We start from the raw sequence: 20,254 nt of genomic DNA on the forward strand, positions 1-20,254 counted from the left end.
CAGCAATTCAGCACAAGACCCCTTCATAATCATGCTTTCACTTTGTTTTCCACGTAAGTTCTCAGACACATTTTTCCACAGCATGTAAAGATAATACAAAACATTTTATTGTCCTACAAAAAAGTAGCATTTTAGATTCACATTTTAAAAGTGCATACAAATAATATGACTCAAATGCATATTGGATGTACCAGCTTGAAAAAATATAATAATCACTATCTTATGGGTAATACACAAATATATATATATCTGAAAGAAAGGACAGGCTAATTTTTAATACCAAATGGTGTAATTGGCTGGGCTTAAAATGTCCTGCAATGGCAGCTAGCCTAGTACTCTCCTATAAGCCTTAATAGATAGATAGACAGATAGATAGATAGATAGATAGATAGATAGATAGATAGATAGATAGATAGATAGATAAATAGACAGACAGACAGACAGATAGATAGACAGACATAGATAGACAGACAGACAGACAGGTAGATAGATCAATAGATAGATAGATAGATAGTGAAATGAATAGCAAAACTAGAGTATCCAAAATGCTATAGAAGACTTCTGATGCTACCTAGGAATAATAGACCATTTATCTGTAACTTTAATAAGTATTATAGCAGATTTCTTAGAATACTATATCATGATCAGTGTTGTGCTAGTTACTTATAAAAGTAATAAGTTAGTATTACTAGTTAATTTTAAGTGAAAGTAATATATTACTATTACTTATTACTTTTCTAAAAAAGTAATACATTACTATCACTAGTTACTAACTAAAGTAACTAGTTACTTTTGAGTTACTTTTACACAAGTATAGCTTATCAATTGTCATATTCTGATTTATTCACACATTACTTGTGTTTAAGGAATACATGCTTACTGCACATGAATATGAGTGTATTATTAAAGATGTAGACACTGTATTACAATAAAGACAAATAGCATTTTACAGTTTACAAAGTCTCACAGACCAGTCATTATAGTCAGTCACAATTTAATACTTAAACCAAAGTACACACAGCCAGCAACACAAGACCCATAACAAGATACAACCCATCAAATTTTCAACAACATACATTAGGCTAACGTGCTAGTCTGATAAAAGTGATGCAGAGGACACAAAAATACTTATAGAATATGTCATAAATGTCTAACAAAACTACTATCATAACAAAGTCAAACAAAATATCACTATATATAGCTATTCACATAAAAAACTGAAATGCCGCAAAACAAAACAAACTTGAAAAAGGAAGCCGGCAAGATGATAAACCTCAGCAGATGCACCATTTCCAGACACAGTGATGCTGATAAACTGCAAGTTAAAATTTTATTTTAAGCTCAACAATAATAGGCTTTTCGTCAGCACACCAACTTCATCAGAAAAGCAAACACATTCCAGCTTACACCTTAATAAAAAGCTCATAAATCACATGACTACTTTGCAATTAAGCCAATACATTCACAACACCTGCTCAAACCCTTCCCTGAGGACTCAACCTTACTGAACAAGCAGTAAAAGGAATATCCATACTTTTGTAAGTCATGCTGAAATAGATCAAAAATAGATGAAGAAATTAAAATGGATGCAATCTACAAAAATAAATACAATAAAATTACCTAACCAAACTTCTTAATTTTAAAATACAAGAAATGGATAACATTCCATTTAAGCCTGGATAATAAGCTTCTAGTTTTAGCTGCCAAATTAATTCCTTTTGTTCTAAAAGTAACGTATCTGGACCCCCCCCCCGTATTGGAAGGAACTACCTGATCAATGACTGAAAAAGTAAATTCATGACCCGGGTATTCCTTAACATGCCTGGCAAGCGCATTCTCCATCTTCTCTTTTTTGATGGCATAAAGGTGTTCATAAAGGCGTTCCTGAAGTTTCCTGTCAGTTTTTCCCATATAAAACACCGGGCATGAAGAGCACCTAGCCAAATACACCACATGTGAACTGGCACAGTTAAATCTACCCCTGATGGGGTATTTGGTCTCCCCAATACTAAAAAAGGTCCCTGCTCTAATAAACCTACAGTATTTACACATATTGCATTTATACATCCCCCTTACCGGGGCATGGTTCGATTTCATCTGTAGAATGCTCTTCAGATTCAACCCCCTCCTAAACACCACCTTGGGTGTAATCTCAAAATGTGAGTTACATTGTATGTCTAATCGTAAAATACTCCAATTTTTCTTTATGATGGAGGAAATGTCCCCTGCATCAACACTGAAAGTTGTAATAAAACTGCAAAGGTAATTCACATGGGCTTGCATATGGGATGGCTCGGGGTTCTGGGGTGCTACATTATTGCCCAAAATTGGTACGTAGAACCCATTCTTCCTCTTACTGCAAACTTCCTTGACCAATTCTGATATGAGATGGTTCGGGTGTCCCCTGTTCAAAAAAAGGCCACGAATAAACTCACATTCTTCAAGGAAGTCGCTGAACTTAGACACCATACTCGCCACCCTCACCAGCTGCCCCTTTACTATCAACCTCTTCTGATGGAAGGGGTGACTGCTCTCAAAATGTAAATAACTGTTAGAAAAAGTTACTTTACAATGAATTTTAGCAGTAAAACAGCCTAGAGCGATATCCTTAAATAACTCCACATCTAAGTAAGAGATCCTCTCCTTAGAAAAATTTAATGTAAATTTCAAAAAACTGGTGGAGGTATTAAAAGTGTCAAACAGTGTCTCAGCCACTTCCCTCTCCCCCTGTAGGATGATAAAAATATCATCCAAGAATCTAGTGTAAAGCAGGGTTTTCTCCTGAATGATAGGATTAGGGAAACAAACTCTGTCTCCCAGTAAGTCATCACCAAATTAGCAACGCTGGCCCCACAAGGAGACCCCATAGGGACCCCTATTAATTGGTGGAACCAACGATTGTTAAAGGAGAAAAAATTACAGGTCAGAATGATGTCCAATAACTCCCTTACCATTAGAATGTCCCCAGCAGGTCCCTGTTTAATGGTCATGATAGCTTCAATCCATTCTAACGCTATGGAATGAGGGATGGAAGAGTACAAATAAATAACATCGATTGTCAAGAAATTACTCTCCCCTCTCAAGAAATGACCAGGAGTCTTTAGAAATGTTGGTCTCACTGGACACATACTTTTTCAAAATCGTGTCCACCACCTTCACCCCAGCGTAAGTCACACTGCCCCTTGCACTCACCAATTGGCGCATGGGGGGGTCATGCACATTCTTATGAATCTTTCGATTGCCAAACAGGACAGGTATCCTGGGGTTAGGGATACAGATATAGTTAAAAACTTCCACATTGATGACTCCATTAATGAAAGTCTTTGAAATAAGTACAGACCCTGGTCACACTCTGATTCAACTAATTTTTCGAAACCTCCCTATAGGTTTCAGATGCCAGAATATTTTCCATTCTCTGAGTGTAATCTACCTCTTCCATCACTACCAGTCCTCCCCCCTTGTCTGGCTGCATAACCCTCACAGAAGAATTGGCTAACAATTCTAAAAGACACTTCTCATCGTTGTTGATATTATAAGGGGCAATTTGTTTACATTTCAATAAATGACGAATGTCTAAGTCACACAGTCATTCAAAAAGACAAAGAGAATGATGTAAAGGGGGATTAAATGTACATAGAACGTGAAAATCCTTCGGCATCAATAGGGGTCTCTTACTTAGATATGGAGTTAAAGGATATCTCTAGGTTGTTTTACTGCTAAAATTCATCGTAAAGTAACTTTTTCTAACAGTTATTTACATTTTGAGAGCAGTCACCCCTTCCATCAGAAGAGGTTGATAGTAAAGGGGCAGTTGGTGAGGGTGGCGAGGATGGTGTCTAAGTTCCTTGAAGAATGTGAGTTTATTCGTGGCCTTTTTTTGAACAGGGGATACCCGGACCATCTCATATCAGAATTGGTCAAGGAAGTTTGCAGTAAGAGGAAGAATGGGTTCTACGTACCAATTTTGGGCAATAATGTAGCACCCCAGAACCCCGAGTCATCCCATATGCAAGCCCATGTCAATTACCTTTGCAGTTTTATTACAACTTTCAGTGTTGATGCAGGGGACATTTCCTCCATCATAAAGAAAAATTGGAGTATTGTAAAATTAGACATGCAAGGTAACTCACGTTTTGAGATTACACCCAAGGTGGTGTTTAGGAGGAGGTTGAATCTGAAGAGCATTCTACAGATAAAATCGAACCATGCCCCAGTCAGGGGGATGTACAAATGCAATATGTGTAAATATTGTAGGTTTATTAAAGCAGGGACCTTTTTTAGTATTGGGGAAACCATAGGTTAGTAGGTTCATAGATTAGTACTAAGCCAACTGCCCTTGTGAGCCATTTTAAGCCTAGCCAATTATCCCTTGTGAGACTGAAACCCTGCACCTTGTGCTTGTAAGACAAACACCTTAACCATTAAGCCACTCCCCCAACCACATCAGGGGTAGATTTAACTGTGCCAGTTCACATGTGGTATATTTGACTAGGTGCTCTTCATGCCCGGTGTTTTATATAGGAAAAACTGACAGGAAACTTCAGGAACGACTTTATGAACACCTTTATGCCATCAAAAAAGAACATGGAGAATGCGTTTTCCAGGCATGTTAAGGAATACCCGGGTCATGAATTTACTTTTTCAGTCATTGATCAGGTAGTTCCTTCCAATAGGGGGGGGGGGTCCAGATACGTTACTTTTAGAACAAAAGGAATTAATTTGGCAGCTAAAACTAGAAGCTTATCATTATCCAGGCATAAATGGAATGCTATCCATTTCTTGTATTTTAAAATTAAGAAGTTTGGTTAGGTAATTTTATTGTATTTATTTTTGTAGATTGCATCCATTTTGATTTCTTCATCTATTTTTGATCTATTTCAGCATGACTTACAAAAGTATGGATATTCCTTTTACTGCTTGTTCCGTAAGGTTGAGTCCTCAGGGAAGGGTTTGAGCAGGTGTTGTGAATGTATTGGCTTAATTGCAAAGTAGTCATGTGATCTATGAGCTTTTTATTAAGGTGTAAGCTGGAATGTGTTGTTTGTTTTTCTGATGAACTTGGTGTGGGACACTGACAAAAAGTCTATTATTGTTGAGCATAAAATAAAATTTTAACTTGCAGTTTATCAGCATCACTGTGTCTGGAATTGGTGCATCTGCTGAAGTTTATCATCTTGTCGGCTTCCTTTTTCAAGTATAGCTATTCACATCACAATAACTAAACAATTACTACACATTTTTATTTGTTCGAAGAAGGAGCAACTTTTCAAAGTGTTCTTTGGTGAGTCTACTTCTTCTTGCAGTCAGCACTTGTCTACCAAGACTGAACAGAAGTTCAACAGGTGCACTAGATGGCAGAGGTGTATTAGTGTTCAGAAATGTCTTCTTAACTATAGGATAACTGTTGAAAGAAGAAATTTTCTCTGGAAGGGTCAGCCAGATACATTTCCATCTGAGAAGATATGCTGACACTGGTTGCTGTCGACTCTTTGAAGTTGAAGAAGCAAATGGAACTGCGGATGTACTATGCTAGCCAGAATGAGCTCTTCTCGCTCCAGAAGGTGATTGAACCAAGCCTCAATGCCTTTAAGAAGAGCATCGACTAGTAGCACAATGAGCTTCACAGACAGCCTGACTTTGGACAACTTGTTTTTCAAGCACATAATGGTGGGGATCAGGATTCCCATGAAGCATTTCAGCTCTGACTGCAGGATGTCCAGATCCATTGCCAGGGGCTGCATTGCTTGCACAAACTCAGCAACAAAGGTAATTTCAGCAGGCTTGAAGATGGCAATTCTAACCTGTTCACATTTCTCATTCAGCAAGCCTTCACTCTGAGTTGAAATGCGGTGAATTCTCTCCATCGCATAGAGCGTGGAATTCCATTGCATCACATTGGGAACCATCAATGCCAGATCACACTTATCGCGAACCACCTCAGCAGCTTGGGTGCTTTGACTAGCCTTCTTCCAAGCAGCATAGCATTTGGCCATGGTGCTTCACATGATCTTTTTATATTGTGCATCATCACAAGCAGATTCAGCATCATGCACAGCAACTAGATTCAATGTATGTGCTGCACATCTCGGATGGGGAGGCAGTGAATAGGTGCTCTCACTTTGTCCTGACTGACTCAGCACAGCTGTCACACTGTTTGTAAATCACTTCACCATCACCATTGTCATCCTCATCTTGGGACAGAATGCTTGTAGTCTGAGATCTCTCACATTCTGCAAAGATATTGAAAGCCTTTGCAAAATTGCTGCCATTGTCAGTAATTGTTGCACACACCTTTGGATCTATCTTGTACTTGATGTGAATGCTTTCAGGAGTTGATGCTATGAGATCATATGTGTGCCTCCCCTGTATTCTGCAGCATGACAAAGCAGCTGATTTTTGTTGAAGTTTGTCACAGTTGATCCAGTGTACGGTGATGCTAAAGAAACTATGATTCTGATGGGTCCAAATGTCAGCTGTGGTGCAAACAGTTGAAACACTTGCTAAAGTTTCCATCAGATTCTCCTTCATATCACTGAACTGTTTCTCCACCTGTTCGACAAGAGTTTTCCTGCTCATGATCACCTTTCCTGGCTGCAGGCCAGTTACAAGATTGATGAAGGATGGCTGCTCAACAACGCTGAAACCCTGCATGTCATTTTTATTTATTTATTTTATTTTATTTATCATTTGTTGACCGGGAAAGTCCGACTAGGTTCCACAGAGCCTGTTTTCAGCGGAGGCCAGGGGAGAAATGCTCCAGATGTCATTTACTACAAAGTCAATGATCAAACTATCCACCTTGGACTGTGTGACATGACCAAAACCAATGAATGCTGCAATAGACGGCTGTGTTCATGATTTCTTGTCCGACTTATCAGGCCCGGAATCAACTGCTTTCCTTTTCAAACTAGTTAGCTTTCCAAGTGAGATAGGATGTGATGTCTGAAGATGCTTTTTTTAAATTTGTCATACTGTATGCTGAAGTTCTATAGATCTTCTTTGTCGGTGGACATAGCTTACATTTCACATCACTGTTTTTTCCATCATTTGTAATTAGGACAAAGAATTCTGTGTAAACAGATCATTCAAATTAATTTCTACTTTCCATCTCTGAGTGAAAGCACTAAGCAGAAAAATAAATGGATGTGCGTGGAATATCTATTTATTGCAAATGTTTTATTTTATAACTTCTTTCAAAATGTGGCTCTGATTGGCTGAAGCTTAAAATAAAGGGATTGCCAGAAATACAAAAAAAAAAAAGAAAAAGTTAACTGTATAGAACTTTTTTTATATATAAACATGAACCTACAGTGAATGAATTTTCTAAGTTTTCTTTAATAGCTGAATAAAACACTGATTTTGTATCTGAAACACCTAAATAGTCCATAGAGCAGTATAAACAACTGAAATGCCTCAAGAGGAAACTGTTCTGCTAGAAAAATAAGTGAAGCCCTGTCCTTTGCACTGGCCATGTGTATGGTCTCTCCTGCAAAAACATTTTCTACAAAAAAGTCCCTCTTCGGGCATTTGAAAAGGGGGCAAACCCATTACTTACTTGCTCTGCCTATAGCCTCAGTTTCAAAAATATGTCTACATATAACCAAATTCTTTTGCCCTAAGAAATGTATGATATTTAATTAACACAATATACATTACAACAACTATATTACCAGTAAAGCAGATCAGAGATGGCCATACATAGTAAAAGTCATCTTTATTGTACCACTTCAAATCACCATGGCCATTTACTTCCTTCAAGACATGCAATGGAGGAATTCAACTGCCTGTCACCAGGGGGGAGTAAAAAGACAACTCAATCATTCTTTAAATGGCTTTTCTGCTGGACTTTGTTGTTTTAAATAACTAAGTGGTGGGAGGATGGCCTAATGGTTAAGGTGTTTGCCTTACAAACACAAGGTGCAGGGTTCGAGTCTCACAAGGGATAATTGGGCTAGGCTTAAAATGGCTTGCAAGGGCAATTAGCCTAGTAATAATCTATGAATCTAAGTATATTCCACACACAACAGAGTTTGTGCCACCCGCTGCAGTCTTTGAGTTTGCTGCCCCTCTCCTTCACAAAATAAAATATACCTTTTATGGGGATTTTTCCAATCATAGTACCTGTCTGTCTGTCCAAAGACAAGTGTTCCAGATTATGCGGAACGCTCTGCATTCGACCATAAATGAACCCACAGTTCTGCTTTGAACAGTATTGGCTCCACTACACAACTTTTGATTGGTTCATATACCACAATTACTGCCAATCAGCATCTGAATCCCCCTAGATCAGCCCTTCCTGCGGCAACCCCCTACCTTCCCAAAGCAGCTTCCTACCCAGCCATTCCAGTGTTCCATTACTTGGCTATTTCAAACTTGTCAGTGTGCATACAGCTTTCTTACTACAATGATTATTACAGATGTTGAACTAAAATAGCACAAACACTGATAGCCATTTGCTAAACAAACAATACAGCCTCACAATGAAAATAGACTTAACATGACCAGATAACTTCTCTGCACTTGAAAGTCACATTCATTGAAATGGCATTAAAACTCACATTCAAAGAAAATTCATCTAGCCAGTAGAGGATTACATTTACCTTTGGGCTGCTTTCAAACCATAGGCTCCTTGCACACATTTTTAGGGGCGTGCATAGATGTATGTGTTCTTTGATTCACCTTCCTGATCGATTGTATTAAATGATATTCCTTGTATAATATAGCACCACTTGCTAGAATGTGTTTCAGATATGTAGTTTTGAACATTCTTTCAGTAAGCAATGTATGAACCAATAATGACAAAACTACCCATTTCAGAAAATTTCAACCATAAAAGGCCAGTCAATGATCTGTCATTACAATCCACCAAATATTAGTCAACAATAAGCAGAAGTAAACATTGTCTGAATATTTCCACATTAAAGAGAACTGTAACTAATGATGAGGTTGCTTCTGGCAAAGAAGTTTGCAGCTACAAATTCAGTTCCCACTGCCGTTGGAAGAATTAAATTGCCGATGTTACATTAAAAGAACTTTTTAGCAGTCGTTTTCACGTGTTCCAAGTTCAGTGACTACAATTATGGTAAACTTGTTCAGACACTGATCAGCAATTTTTAGTATAGTCACTATCTGGCTTACTGAGCACGCCCAATGTGTCACTTTCTATTCTTAACAAGACTGACTGGTGGCAAACTCTATCCAGTACTACTGTCATGCAACAGAAGTTGTACTATCCATGTCTTATTAATGTTGCTTACTACTTAATTCTTCTGCAAAAACATTGCATTTCTGTGTTTTTAAGGAAAGTGATTTGTGTGGTGTTCAATGAATGGGTAATCTGGGGAACAGAACTCACTGATAGTTACACTGATCATTAAACATATATCCAGCACATGAATCAAGTGATGGTAAGTTACACTGATCAGTAAACATATATCCAGCACATTAGTCAAGTGAAGGTAAGTTACACTGATCATTAAACATATATCGAGCACATTAATCAAGTAAAGGTAAGTTACACTGATCATTAAACATATATCCAGCACATTAATCAAGTGAAGGTAAGTTACACTGATCATTAAACATATATCCAGCACATTAATCAAGTGAAGGTAAGTTACACTGATCATTAAACATATACCCAGCACATGAATCAAGTGAAGGTAAGTTACACTGATCATTAAACATATATCCAGCACATGAATCAAGTGATGGTAAGTTACTGATCATTAAACATATATCCAGCACATTAATCAAGTAAAAGTAAGTTACACTGATCATTAAACATATATCCAGCACATGAATCAAGTGATGGTAAGTTACACTGATCATTAAACATATATCCAGCACATGAATCAAGTGAAGGTAAGTTACACTGATCATTAAACATATATCCAGCACATGAATCAAGTGAAGGTAAGGTACACTGATCATTAAACATATATCCAGCACATGAATCAAGTGAAGGTAAGTTACACTGATCATTAAACATATATCCAGCACATCAATCAAGTGAAGGTAAGTTACACTGATCATTAAACATATATCCAGCACATGAATCAAGTGAAGGTAAGTTACACTGATCATTAAACATATATCCAGCACATGAATCAAGTGAAGGTAAGTTACACTGATCATTAAACCTATATCCAGCACATTAATCAAGTGAAGGTAAGTTATACTGATTATTAAACATATATCCAGCACATGAATCAAGTGAAGGTAAGTTACACTGATCATTAAACATATATCCAGCACATGAATCTAGTAAAGGTAAGTTACACTGATCATTAAACATATATCCAGCACATGAATCAAGTGAAGGTAAGTTACACTGATCATTAAACATATATCCAGCACATGAATCAAGTGAAGGTAAGTTACACTGATCATTAAACAAATATCCAGCACATGAATCAAGTAAAGGTAAGTAACACTGATCATTAAACATATATCCAGCACATGAATCAAGTGAAGGTAAGTTACACTGATCAGTAAACATATATCCAGCACATGAATCAAGTGAAGGTAAGTTACACTGATCATTAAACATATATTCAGCACATGAATCAAGTGAAGGTAAGTTACACTGATCATTAAACATATATCCAGCACATGAATCAAGTGAAGGTAAGTTACACTGATCATTAAACATATATCCAGCACATGAATCAAGTAAAGGTAAGTTACACTGATCATGAAACATATATCCAGCACATTAATCAAGTGAAGGTAAGTTACACTGATCATTAAACATATATTGAGCACATTAATCAAGTGAAGGTAAGTTACACTGATCATTAAACATATATCCAGCACATGAATCAAGTGAAGGCAAGTTACACTGATCATTAAACATATATCCAGCACATGAATCAAGTGAAGGTAAGTTACACTGATCATTAAAACTATATCCAGCACATGAATCAAGTGAAGGTAAGTTACACTGATTATTAAACATATATCCAGCACATGAATCAAGTGAAGGTAAGTTACACTGATCATTAAACATATATCCAGCACATGAATCAAGTAAAGGTAAGTTACACTGATCATTAAACATATATCCAGCACATGAATCAAGTGATGGTAAGTTACACTGATCATTAAACATATATCCAGCACATGAATCAAGTGATGGTAAGGTACACTGATCATTAAACATATATCCAGCACATGAATCAAGTGAAGGTAAGTTACACTGATCATTAAACATATATCCAGCACATGAATCAAGTGAAGGTAAGTTACACTGATCATTAAACATATATCCAGCACATGAATCAAGTGAAGATAAGTTACACTGATCATTAAACATATATCCAGCACATGAATCTAGTAAAGGTAAGTTACACTGATCATTAAACATATATCCAGCACATGAATAAAGTGAAGGTAAGTTACACTGATCATTAACATATATCCAGCACATGAATCAAGTGAAGGTAAGTTACACTGATCATTAAACATATATCCAGCACATGAATCAAGTAAAGGTAAGTAACACTGATCATTAAACATATATCCAGCACATGAATCAAGTGAAGGTAAGTTACACTGATCAGTAAACATATATCCAGCACATGAATCAAGTGAAGGTAAGTTACACTGATCATTAAACATATATCCAGCACATGAATCAAGTGAAGGTAAGTTACACTGATCATTAAACATATATCCAGCACATGAATCAAGTGAAGGTAAGTTACACTGATCATTAAACATATATCCAGCACATGAATCAAGTGAAGGTAAGTTACACTGATCATTAAACATATATCCAGCACATTAATCAAGTGAAGGTAAGTTACACTGATCATTAAACATATATCGAGCACATTAATCAAGTGAAGGTAAGTTACACTGATCATTAAACATATATCCAGCACATGAATCAAGTGAAGGCAAGTTACACTGATCATTAAACATATATCCAGCACATGAATCAAGTGAAGGTAAGTTACACTGATCATTAAACATATATCCAGCACATGAATCAAGTGAAGGTAAGTTACACTGATCATTAAACATATATCCAGCACATGAATCAAGTGAAGGTAAGTTATACTGATTATTAAACATATATCCAGCACATGAATCAAGTGAAGGTAAGTTACACTGATCATTAAACATATATCCAGCACATTAATCAAGTGAAGGTAAGTTACACTGAACATTAAACATATATCCAGCACATTAATCAAGTGAAGCTAAGTTACACTGAACATTAAACATATATCCAGCACATTAATCAAGTGAAGGTAAGTTACACTGATCATTAAACATATATCCAGCACATGAATCAAGTGAAGGTAAGTTACACTGATCATTAAACATATATCCAGCACATGAATCAAGTGAAGGTAAGTTACACTGATCATTAAACATATATCCAGCACATGAATCAAGTGATGGTAAGTTACTGATCATTAAACATATATCCAGCACATTAATCAAGTAAAAGTAAGTTACACTGATCATTAAACATATATCCAGCACATGAATCAAGTGAAGGTAAGTTACACTGATCATTAAACATATATCCAGCACATGAATCAAGTGAAGCTAAGTTACACTGATCATTAAACATATATCCAGCACATGAATCAAGTGAAGGTAAGTTACACTGATCATTAAACATATATCCAGCACATGAATCAAGTGAAGGTAAGTTACACTGATCATTAAACATATATCCAGCACATGAATCAAGTGAAGGTAAGTTACACTGATCATTAAACATATATCCAGCACATGAATCAAGTGAAGGTAAGTTACACTGATCATTAAACATATATCCAGCACATGAATCAAGTGAAGGTAAGGTACACTGATCTTTAAACATATATCCAGCACATGAATCAAGTGAAGGTAAGTTACACTGATCATTAAACATATATCCAGCACATGAATCAAGTGAAGGTAAGTTACACTGATCATTAAACATATATCCAGCACATGAATCAAGTGAAGGTAAGTTACACTGATCATTAAACATATATCCAGCACATGAATCAAGTGAAGGTAAGTTACACTGATCATTAAACATATATCCAGCACATGAATCAAGTGAAGGTAAGTTACACTGATCATTAAACATATATCCAGCACATGAATCAAGTGAAGGTAAGTTACACTGATCATTAAACATATATCCAGCACATGAATCAAGTGAAGATAAGTTACACTGATCATTAAACATATATCCAGCACATGAATCAAGTGAAGGTAAGTTACACTGATCATTAAACATATATCCAGCACATGAATCAAGTGAAGGTAAGTTACACTGATCATTAAACATATATCCAGCACATGAATCAAGTGAAGGTAAGTTACACTGATCATTAAACATATATCCAGCACATGAATCAAGTGAAGGTAAGTTACACTGATCAATAAACATATATCCAGCACATGAATCAAGTGATGGTAAGTAACTGAATGCATTACACAGGTGATTCAGCAATCTTTTCTTATCACACATCGTTTCACACAAAGACAAGAACCATAATTGTATAACCAGTACATTAATCAGGTGATGGTAAGTAACCCTAGGCATTACACAGGTGATTCAGCAATCTCTTCTTATCACACATAGTTACACACAAAGACAAGAACCGTAATTGTATAACCAGTACATTAATCAGGTGATCGTAAGTAACCATAGGCATTACATAGGTGATTAAGCAATCTCTTCTTATCACACATAGTTACACACAAAGACAAGAACCGTAATTGTATAACCAGTACATTAATCAGGTGATGGTAAGTAACCCTAGGCATTACACAGGTGATTCAGCAATCTCTTCTAATCACACATAGTTACACACAAAGACAAGAACCGTAGTTGTATAACCAGTACATTAATCAGGTGATGGTAAGTAACCCTAGGCATTACACAGGTGATTCAGCAATCTCTTCTAATCACACATAGTTACACACAAAGACAAGAACCATAGTTGTATAACCAGTACATTAATCAGGTGATGGTAAGTAACCCTAGGCATTACACAGGAGATTCAGCAATCTCTTCTAATCACACATAGTTACACACTGGAATAGGGGGACCTTGTCTATAATGCTTGAATCAAGTGAATTCTGCAGGACTGCCTATAATCAAATGGTATAATAGTGTTGCAAAGCCTTTGGTATGGTACATAATCAAGAGAAAGCAATCTGCCTGTGGTATATTAGTCATATGACTTGTATGGCTGCAAAATGATGCAGCGCCTTTAATGTGAAACAAGAAAGAACTGACTGTGCACTATGTCTCAGCACAAAATAAAATTATACAATGAAATGATGGAAAGCTTGCCTACATTGTGGTAATCAGGTGATAGCAGCAAGCCTAAAAACACAATAAATATCTACACTGTGCTAAACCCACACCACTAACAGTACTATACACTCAAATAATCTGATCAAAATAGTACACTGCACTCTTTCTGTAATGCTCAGCATTTTTAAGGGAAGACATGAAAAATGCACATCACAAAGTGCGACTGAGCTAAGAGATCTGCAATCATGCACCATGGCCTTCACTAGATATAAAAAAGCTAAAATATATAATAAAAACAAAGCATGAAAAACTGGCATTTAGAAAAAAAACATACAATTGGCAACAATACCTGCACTTGTAAGACATAACTAAAAATTGCCATTCTAAAGGTTAAGCAAAACTACTATACTGCCATACAAGAAAACTACAGTAAAGTTCCAAAAATGCTTTGGTCAGCAATCAATGAACTTATTCAGCAATGTCAAAAATCACAACTCTGCTATTTACAGATGAAATAAATTATAGCATAGCATGCAGGTTTAATTAATTCTATATATATGCTACTAACATCCTTAATAAACCCAGTATGGCTAATACAACATTAAGTCATAGAGAAGGTACTACCTACTCACTTACCACAAGAAAAAATATGCAGCAGAGAGCATTCCTGTAGAATATCTCAAAGCAGCAGATCCCATTGCATACCCAGTATCTATATTAGTAAGTTGCTCTCTCCAAGAAGCTACAGTCCCAAAAGTCTGGAAACAATGTTATGTTATTTCTGCAAATAAAGATGGAAATTCTCTTGAGCTGGGAAACTATAGCTCTATAGACTCTCTATCTAAAATACTTGAAAAATCTGTTCACCACTGTTGATCAACTACCTAGCAGAGAACAAATTGCTTTTCTCAACACACCAAAGTTTTACCAGCAGAGAAACAGCATTACTAATACTGACATACTATGTTCTTGAAAAAGAAATCAAGGTGAAATGGTTGCATCCCTATTTATTGACCTATGTAAAGCATTTGATATCCATATTATTATCTAGAATCAAGGAACCAGGCCTCAAACAGTACGGTCAATTGGTTTAAAAGTTTCCTTATCCATGGAACACTGTTTACCCTTGGCAGATGAGCTGTCATCTTCTCAGGAAAAAACATTAGGTGTACCGCAAGGTTTAATATTAGGACCATTACTCTTTAACATATTTATTAATAAAATGCATACAGCTTCTTTCCCAGCAAATATACCCCAGTGTACAAATGATTTAACACCAGTATGTACAGGTTCTTCAGTCAAACAGTTCAAAGATGATCTGCAGCATTTCTTTACAAAAATCAAAAATGTCTACACTAATCCAAAGTACTATTACATAAAAAGCTTTCCACAAATTTGTAATAGACAACTACATTGATGTTTTTCTTAAATGTTTCCTCAAACAATACACTAAAAACTCCTGCAGTTACAGAATTACCCTTCCGTACTATGTCCAAGCAGCTAACCAGAGCAGTTTTTATACACCCATACCTTTCAACCTCTGCACACAACAAATCCAGACAAAGCCAAAAATAAATAATGGTGGGGCAACGGCCAAAACTAGGGATGATTTTTAAATATCGCTCTTTTAAACTTAGTAAGCTACAAAAATAAAATGTGTTGTTGTGTTAGAGTGCATTTTGTGAAAGACATGAAACAAAGCATCTGTGTTATTACTCAGGGACCCGGACTTCCATACTTAATAATTTGCAATAAAATATTTAGAAAAAAAAAACAAAACTAACAGGCACGTACCACGAATTTCCTCAAAAGAGATTACTTTTTCATTCCGTTTATCTAGCCAGCCACATAATGTAACTGCTAACTGATGAAAAGTGCCGCGAACTCGTGAAGCATGAGAAAGGAGTTTGCGCCCTTACCCAGTTGGTAAGAGGGCCGTGGATCATGTTGTATAATTAATCAGGCTGTGTGACCAGTTTTTGTATGGAGCAGAATGGTTTAGGCTGCCCTCAAAGGGGTTGAAGGGCATGCTTCATGCATAATTAATCAGATGGGTGACGAATTTCACCTAGAGCTGTCCTGTCCATAGACTGCTGGCTGGAGGGGCATATTTTTAAACAACTGAAAGCTGTTTCTTACTTTTATCCTTCAGAGTTACTTTAATTCAAGGATATGGAGTCTTGTTGTTCACCAGCTTCTGTGTAATAGAACTGCTCTTTTTTTCATTTAAAATAAGGAGGCTTTTATAACGGGTCCAAAGCTAGATTTTCTCACAATGATTTACAGTCTAAACAGCCGCTTTACTTTATTCACATGGTTTATGCTATGATTCCTCTGGAGCTAGGATGGTGCGATATTTAAAACAACACATGCAATCAATTAACTTGGCTCCTGGCATGCACAGGCAAAGTAACAGTTTGACATTAGCTAAATGGGAGGACGTCAACAGTCTGTGTGACAAGGGGGCTACCTTGACGTGATGTGAACAGAAAAGTAACGCAAAAAGTAATGCACATTTGCATTACTAGTTACTAAAAAAGGTAACTAATTACTATTACTGCATTATTATATTGAAAAGTTGTTGTTGTTGTGTCTTTCGGCTTTTCTCATTTAGTGGTCACCACAGTGGAACTCCAGTCCACTAATGATTGGCAGTTGATTTTTACGTGCCGAGTTGCCGGCCCTGATGCACAACCGTCAACGAAGGTACACCCATTCACGCATGTCTCCACACAGAAGACGCTCTAGCTGAGAATTGAACAGGACAACGTTTTACTGTGAGGCGACAATGCTACTGCAGCACCACCACCGCAGCACTATATTGAAAAGTAATGCTGAATATTAGTAGTTAGTGAAAAATTTAATATGTTACAGTAACACATTACTCCCATCACTGATCATGATCCTCAGATATAAATACACTTATCTGGTTATTCCAGCTGTAAAAACACATGCACAGCTGTATGTTCTTGTAACGTCATTTACTGTCCATGCATCTAAACTAAAGGGGGCCACAAGTCCAGTGACAAAGCCAACTACTGCATTGAGGAGAAAGATATATGATTTTTAATTCTGATGTTGACAACTCAGTAAACAGGTATTATAGGCTGTTATTGTTGTCTCCAATGCATTCTAAACAGATTTTCACCACAGTACACACAAAGAAAACCAAGTATAGTTCAAAATAACAAGTGGTAGCAGTAAGGGCATAACAAGTAATGCCACAAAGGGCTGTCTTTGAAAAGGGCTGTCTTTGAAAGGTTATAGCGCAGTCTATTTTTGAGATGTCTTAGATGTGATTGTGAAACCTTCAGGTAATAACAAAAGGACATTTAGCCACAAAAAACAACCAAAACTTCAGTGCTGGTTTCAGAGCTTCAAGTGAAGCACAGCACTGAATTTAACACCACAGCTATAGCTGCTTGAAAGCACTATATTGCAGTTATATCACAATGTTGTGTCTTTCGGTTTTTCCCGGTTAGGGATCGCCACAGTGGAACTCCGGTCCGCTAATTATTGGTAGCTGATTTTTACCTGCCGAGTTAGCAGCCCTGACACACAACCTTCAACGAAGGTATGACCATTCATGCATGTCTCCACGCAGAAGACGCTCTAGCTGAGAATCAAACTGAACAGAGTCTTATTGTGAGGCGACAACGCTACCGCAGCAATAAAACAGAGAAATATATTTTTTCTGGTGTTTCTTACTTCCGATAAATTGAAGACACAGGAATGAGTATTTTAGACCACTGTTGTACTCAGAGTAGAGAGAAGAACATCACTACAGTACCCAAAATGCAAACCAAGTATGATGCAAAGTGTCAGACTGTGAACTAATGTATCTGATTTTAAAAAGCTATATCCCTGCTGCCTTTTAAAAGTTCATTATATGACCTTCAGGTCACTGTAACTCAATATACAGCTACAAAATATACAGGACTGCAGTTGTAACCTCAGAGCTTCTAATGCAGCACACCTCCAATCACAGCATTAGTTGTTTGAAAACATGGCAGTGGAGCTTTTGTCACAGCATGTTATAGCTGTTTTTAATGAGGTAATATAGATATTTTCCTTTGTTGCATTAAGAATTAAAAAAATAATAATTTATATCATTTTTGTACTCAGTGTACTGAAGAAAACTATACCATGGCACCCAGAATGAAAACAGTATACTACAAAATGTCAGACTATGGCAAAGGCACATGATATAAAGTCAATACAGCTTGTCTATCAAAGGTTATATCTCTGTCCACCTTTAAGATATCTTTATGAAACATTTAAGTAATAACAACATATTCAGCTACAAAACACCTAAAGCTGTAGTCCTAATCTTAGTTCTTCCACTGCAACATATTTCTGAATCTGGCTCTACAGCTTTAGCCACTTGAAAGCATGGCATTGTAGTAAAGGCATGTTACAAATGAAAAATATATTTTTCTGGTGAAATTTTACCGGGGTCTATCTCTGAAAGATCGTATATCTGTCCTCTTTGAGATTGCTTTAAACACTTTCAAGTAATAAAAGAGTTTTCTGCCTTAAAACAGTTAGGATTGCAATTCTAACCTCAGTTACTCCTTTTAGGCTATTTGCGGCATTACTGCAGATCCATAGGCACTGTCCTTGATTGATTTCCCTCCTAACTCTTAGGATAAACTAAAAGCAGTTTCAAGGGATAACTTTTCTCCTTACCATCTGATTTATGAGTTTTCACATACTTCTGTGTTGGGTCCATTGTTGTTTTCCATTTACATTCTTCCCTTGGGAGATGTTATTCTAGAGAGACATTTGCAGAGTTATTGCTACACTGATCACAGGTAGCTGTACCTCTCCTTAAATTTAAAAAGCTAGCTGCTAACTTGGAATGCATCTACATTTGGATGGTTAATACTTGGCTACTGATTAATAATACCAAGACTGTGCCATGGCTGTTTGTACAGAATTACTTTGCATTAATGTTGCCCCACAATATAATCTATAGTGGTTCCACTGTGAAATTTGTCATATGTTCAATATTTTGGGTGATTCCAAATGACTATCTGACATATAAATAACAAATGCCTGCAGACTACTGGTAGAGGTTCATTCCTGGTTTTCTCCTTGGACCATTACATTGCCTTGTACCTGCAGCTTCTTGGTTAGGTGATTAATCACCTACAGTTAATGCAAAATTCCATAATTGGGCCACTTATAGAGGTATCTTGATAACATCACATTACAACAATTCTGCATAGTCTACCCTATTTGTTAACTTCATCTTTTGCTGTTTATAAGGTCCTCATTTTGGATTACCTAGCCCTACATAATTTGGGTAATTCCTATCTTAACGAGCTGTTGATCCTGATATTGGCCTGCCTATTCCCTGAGCTCATCTATCATGCAGTTGGTGGTGGTTATATGGGTGTGCCTTGAGTCTATGACTGATCATTGTTTTATTTTTCTACCTATGTGTCTGAGGATGTCCTTGATGCAGACTGGTTTTAAGTGATCTACTAAAATCTACTTCTTCTACTTTGCTTATGAGGTTTCATGACTGTCTGTCCCATCTAGCTCAGGTTTATTGCCATTTAATTAGTACTATTTTATTATTTTTTTATTGACTTGCATCTATTTTAAATATCCTGTATCTTGCTTTATTCTGTTCAGTGCTTTTGTTCAGGCGCTTAGCCAGAATAAGAGTCTGAAACTTAACTAAAGTAGGTCAGTCAAGCCAACCCTCAAAAGAGATGCCTGTATCTAATGGGCTTACGTAGTTAACAGATGAATAGCTACCTAGTTACCAGATGAATAACTACCTAGTTAACAGATGAATAGCACAGCAAAAAGTGTTACAAAGACATACCTCCCTAACCCAAACTAATATACATAAATGCATACAGACATGTGGAAAAATATACATAAATACATAAATACTTCACTTTTTTTTCTGTACAGAATGTGAACCACAGTTTGAACTGGACACCAATTTCCTTCAGA

The 20,254-nt window shown here is 36.6% G+C and overlaps 1 protein-coding gene across 1 annotated transcript in view; it reads left to right on the top strand.

Moving 5' to 3' along the window:
• Nucleotides 1-20,254, top strand: part of LOC122794669 (coagulation factor XI-like) — a 565,810-nt gene that overhangs the window by 49,139 nt on the left and 496,417 nt on the right. The window contains exon 2 of the mRNA XM_044063291.1: nucleotides 20,213-20,254. This exon is cut by the window's right edge and continues 112 nt beyond it. Within this exon, the coding sequence (XP_043919226.1) occupies nucleotides 20,213-20,254 (42 nt within the window). The remainder of the gene's footprint in view (nucleotides 1-20,212) is intronic.

The sequence above is a fragment of the Protopterus annectens genome, chromosome 2.part1 (genome assembly GCF_019279795.1).
Source record: "Protopterus annectens isolate FY-2018-M chromosome 2.part1, PAN1.0, whole genome shotgun sequence".
Taxonomy (NCBI): Eukaryota; Metazoa; Chordata; order Ceratodontiformes; family Protopteridae; genus Protopterus; species Protopterus annectens.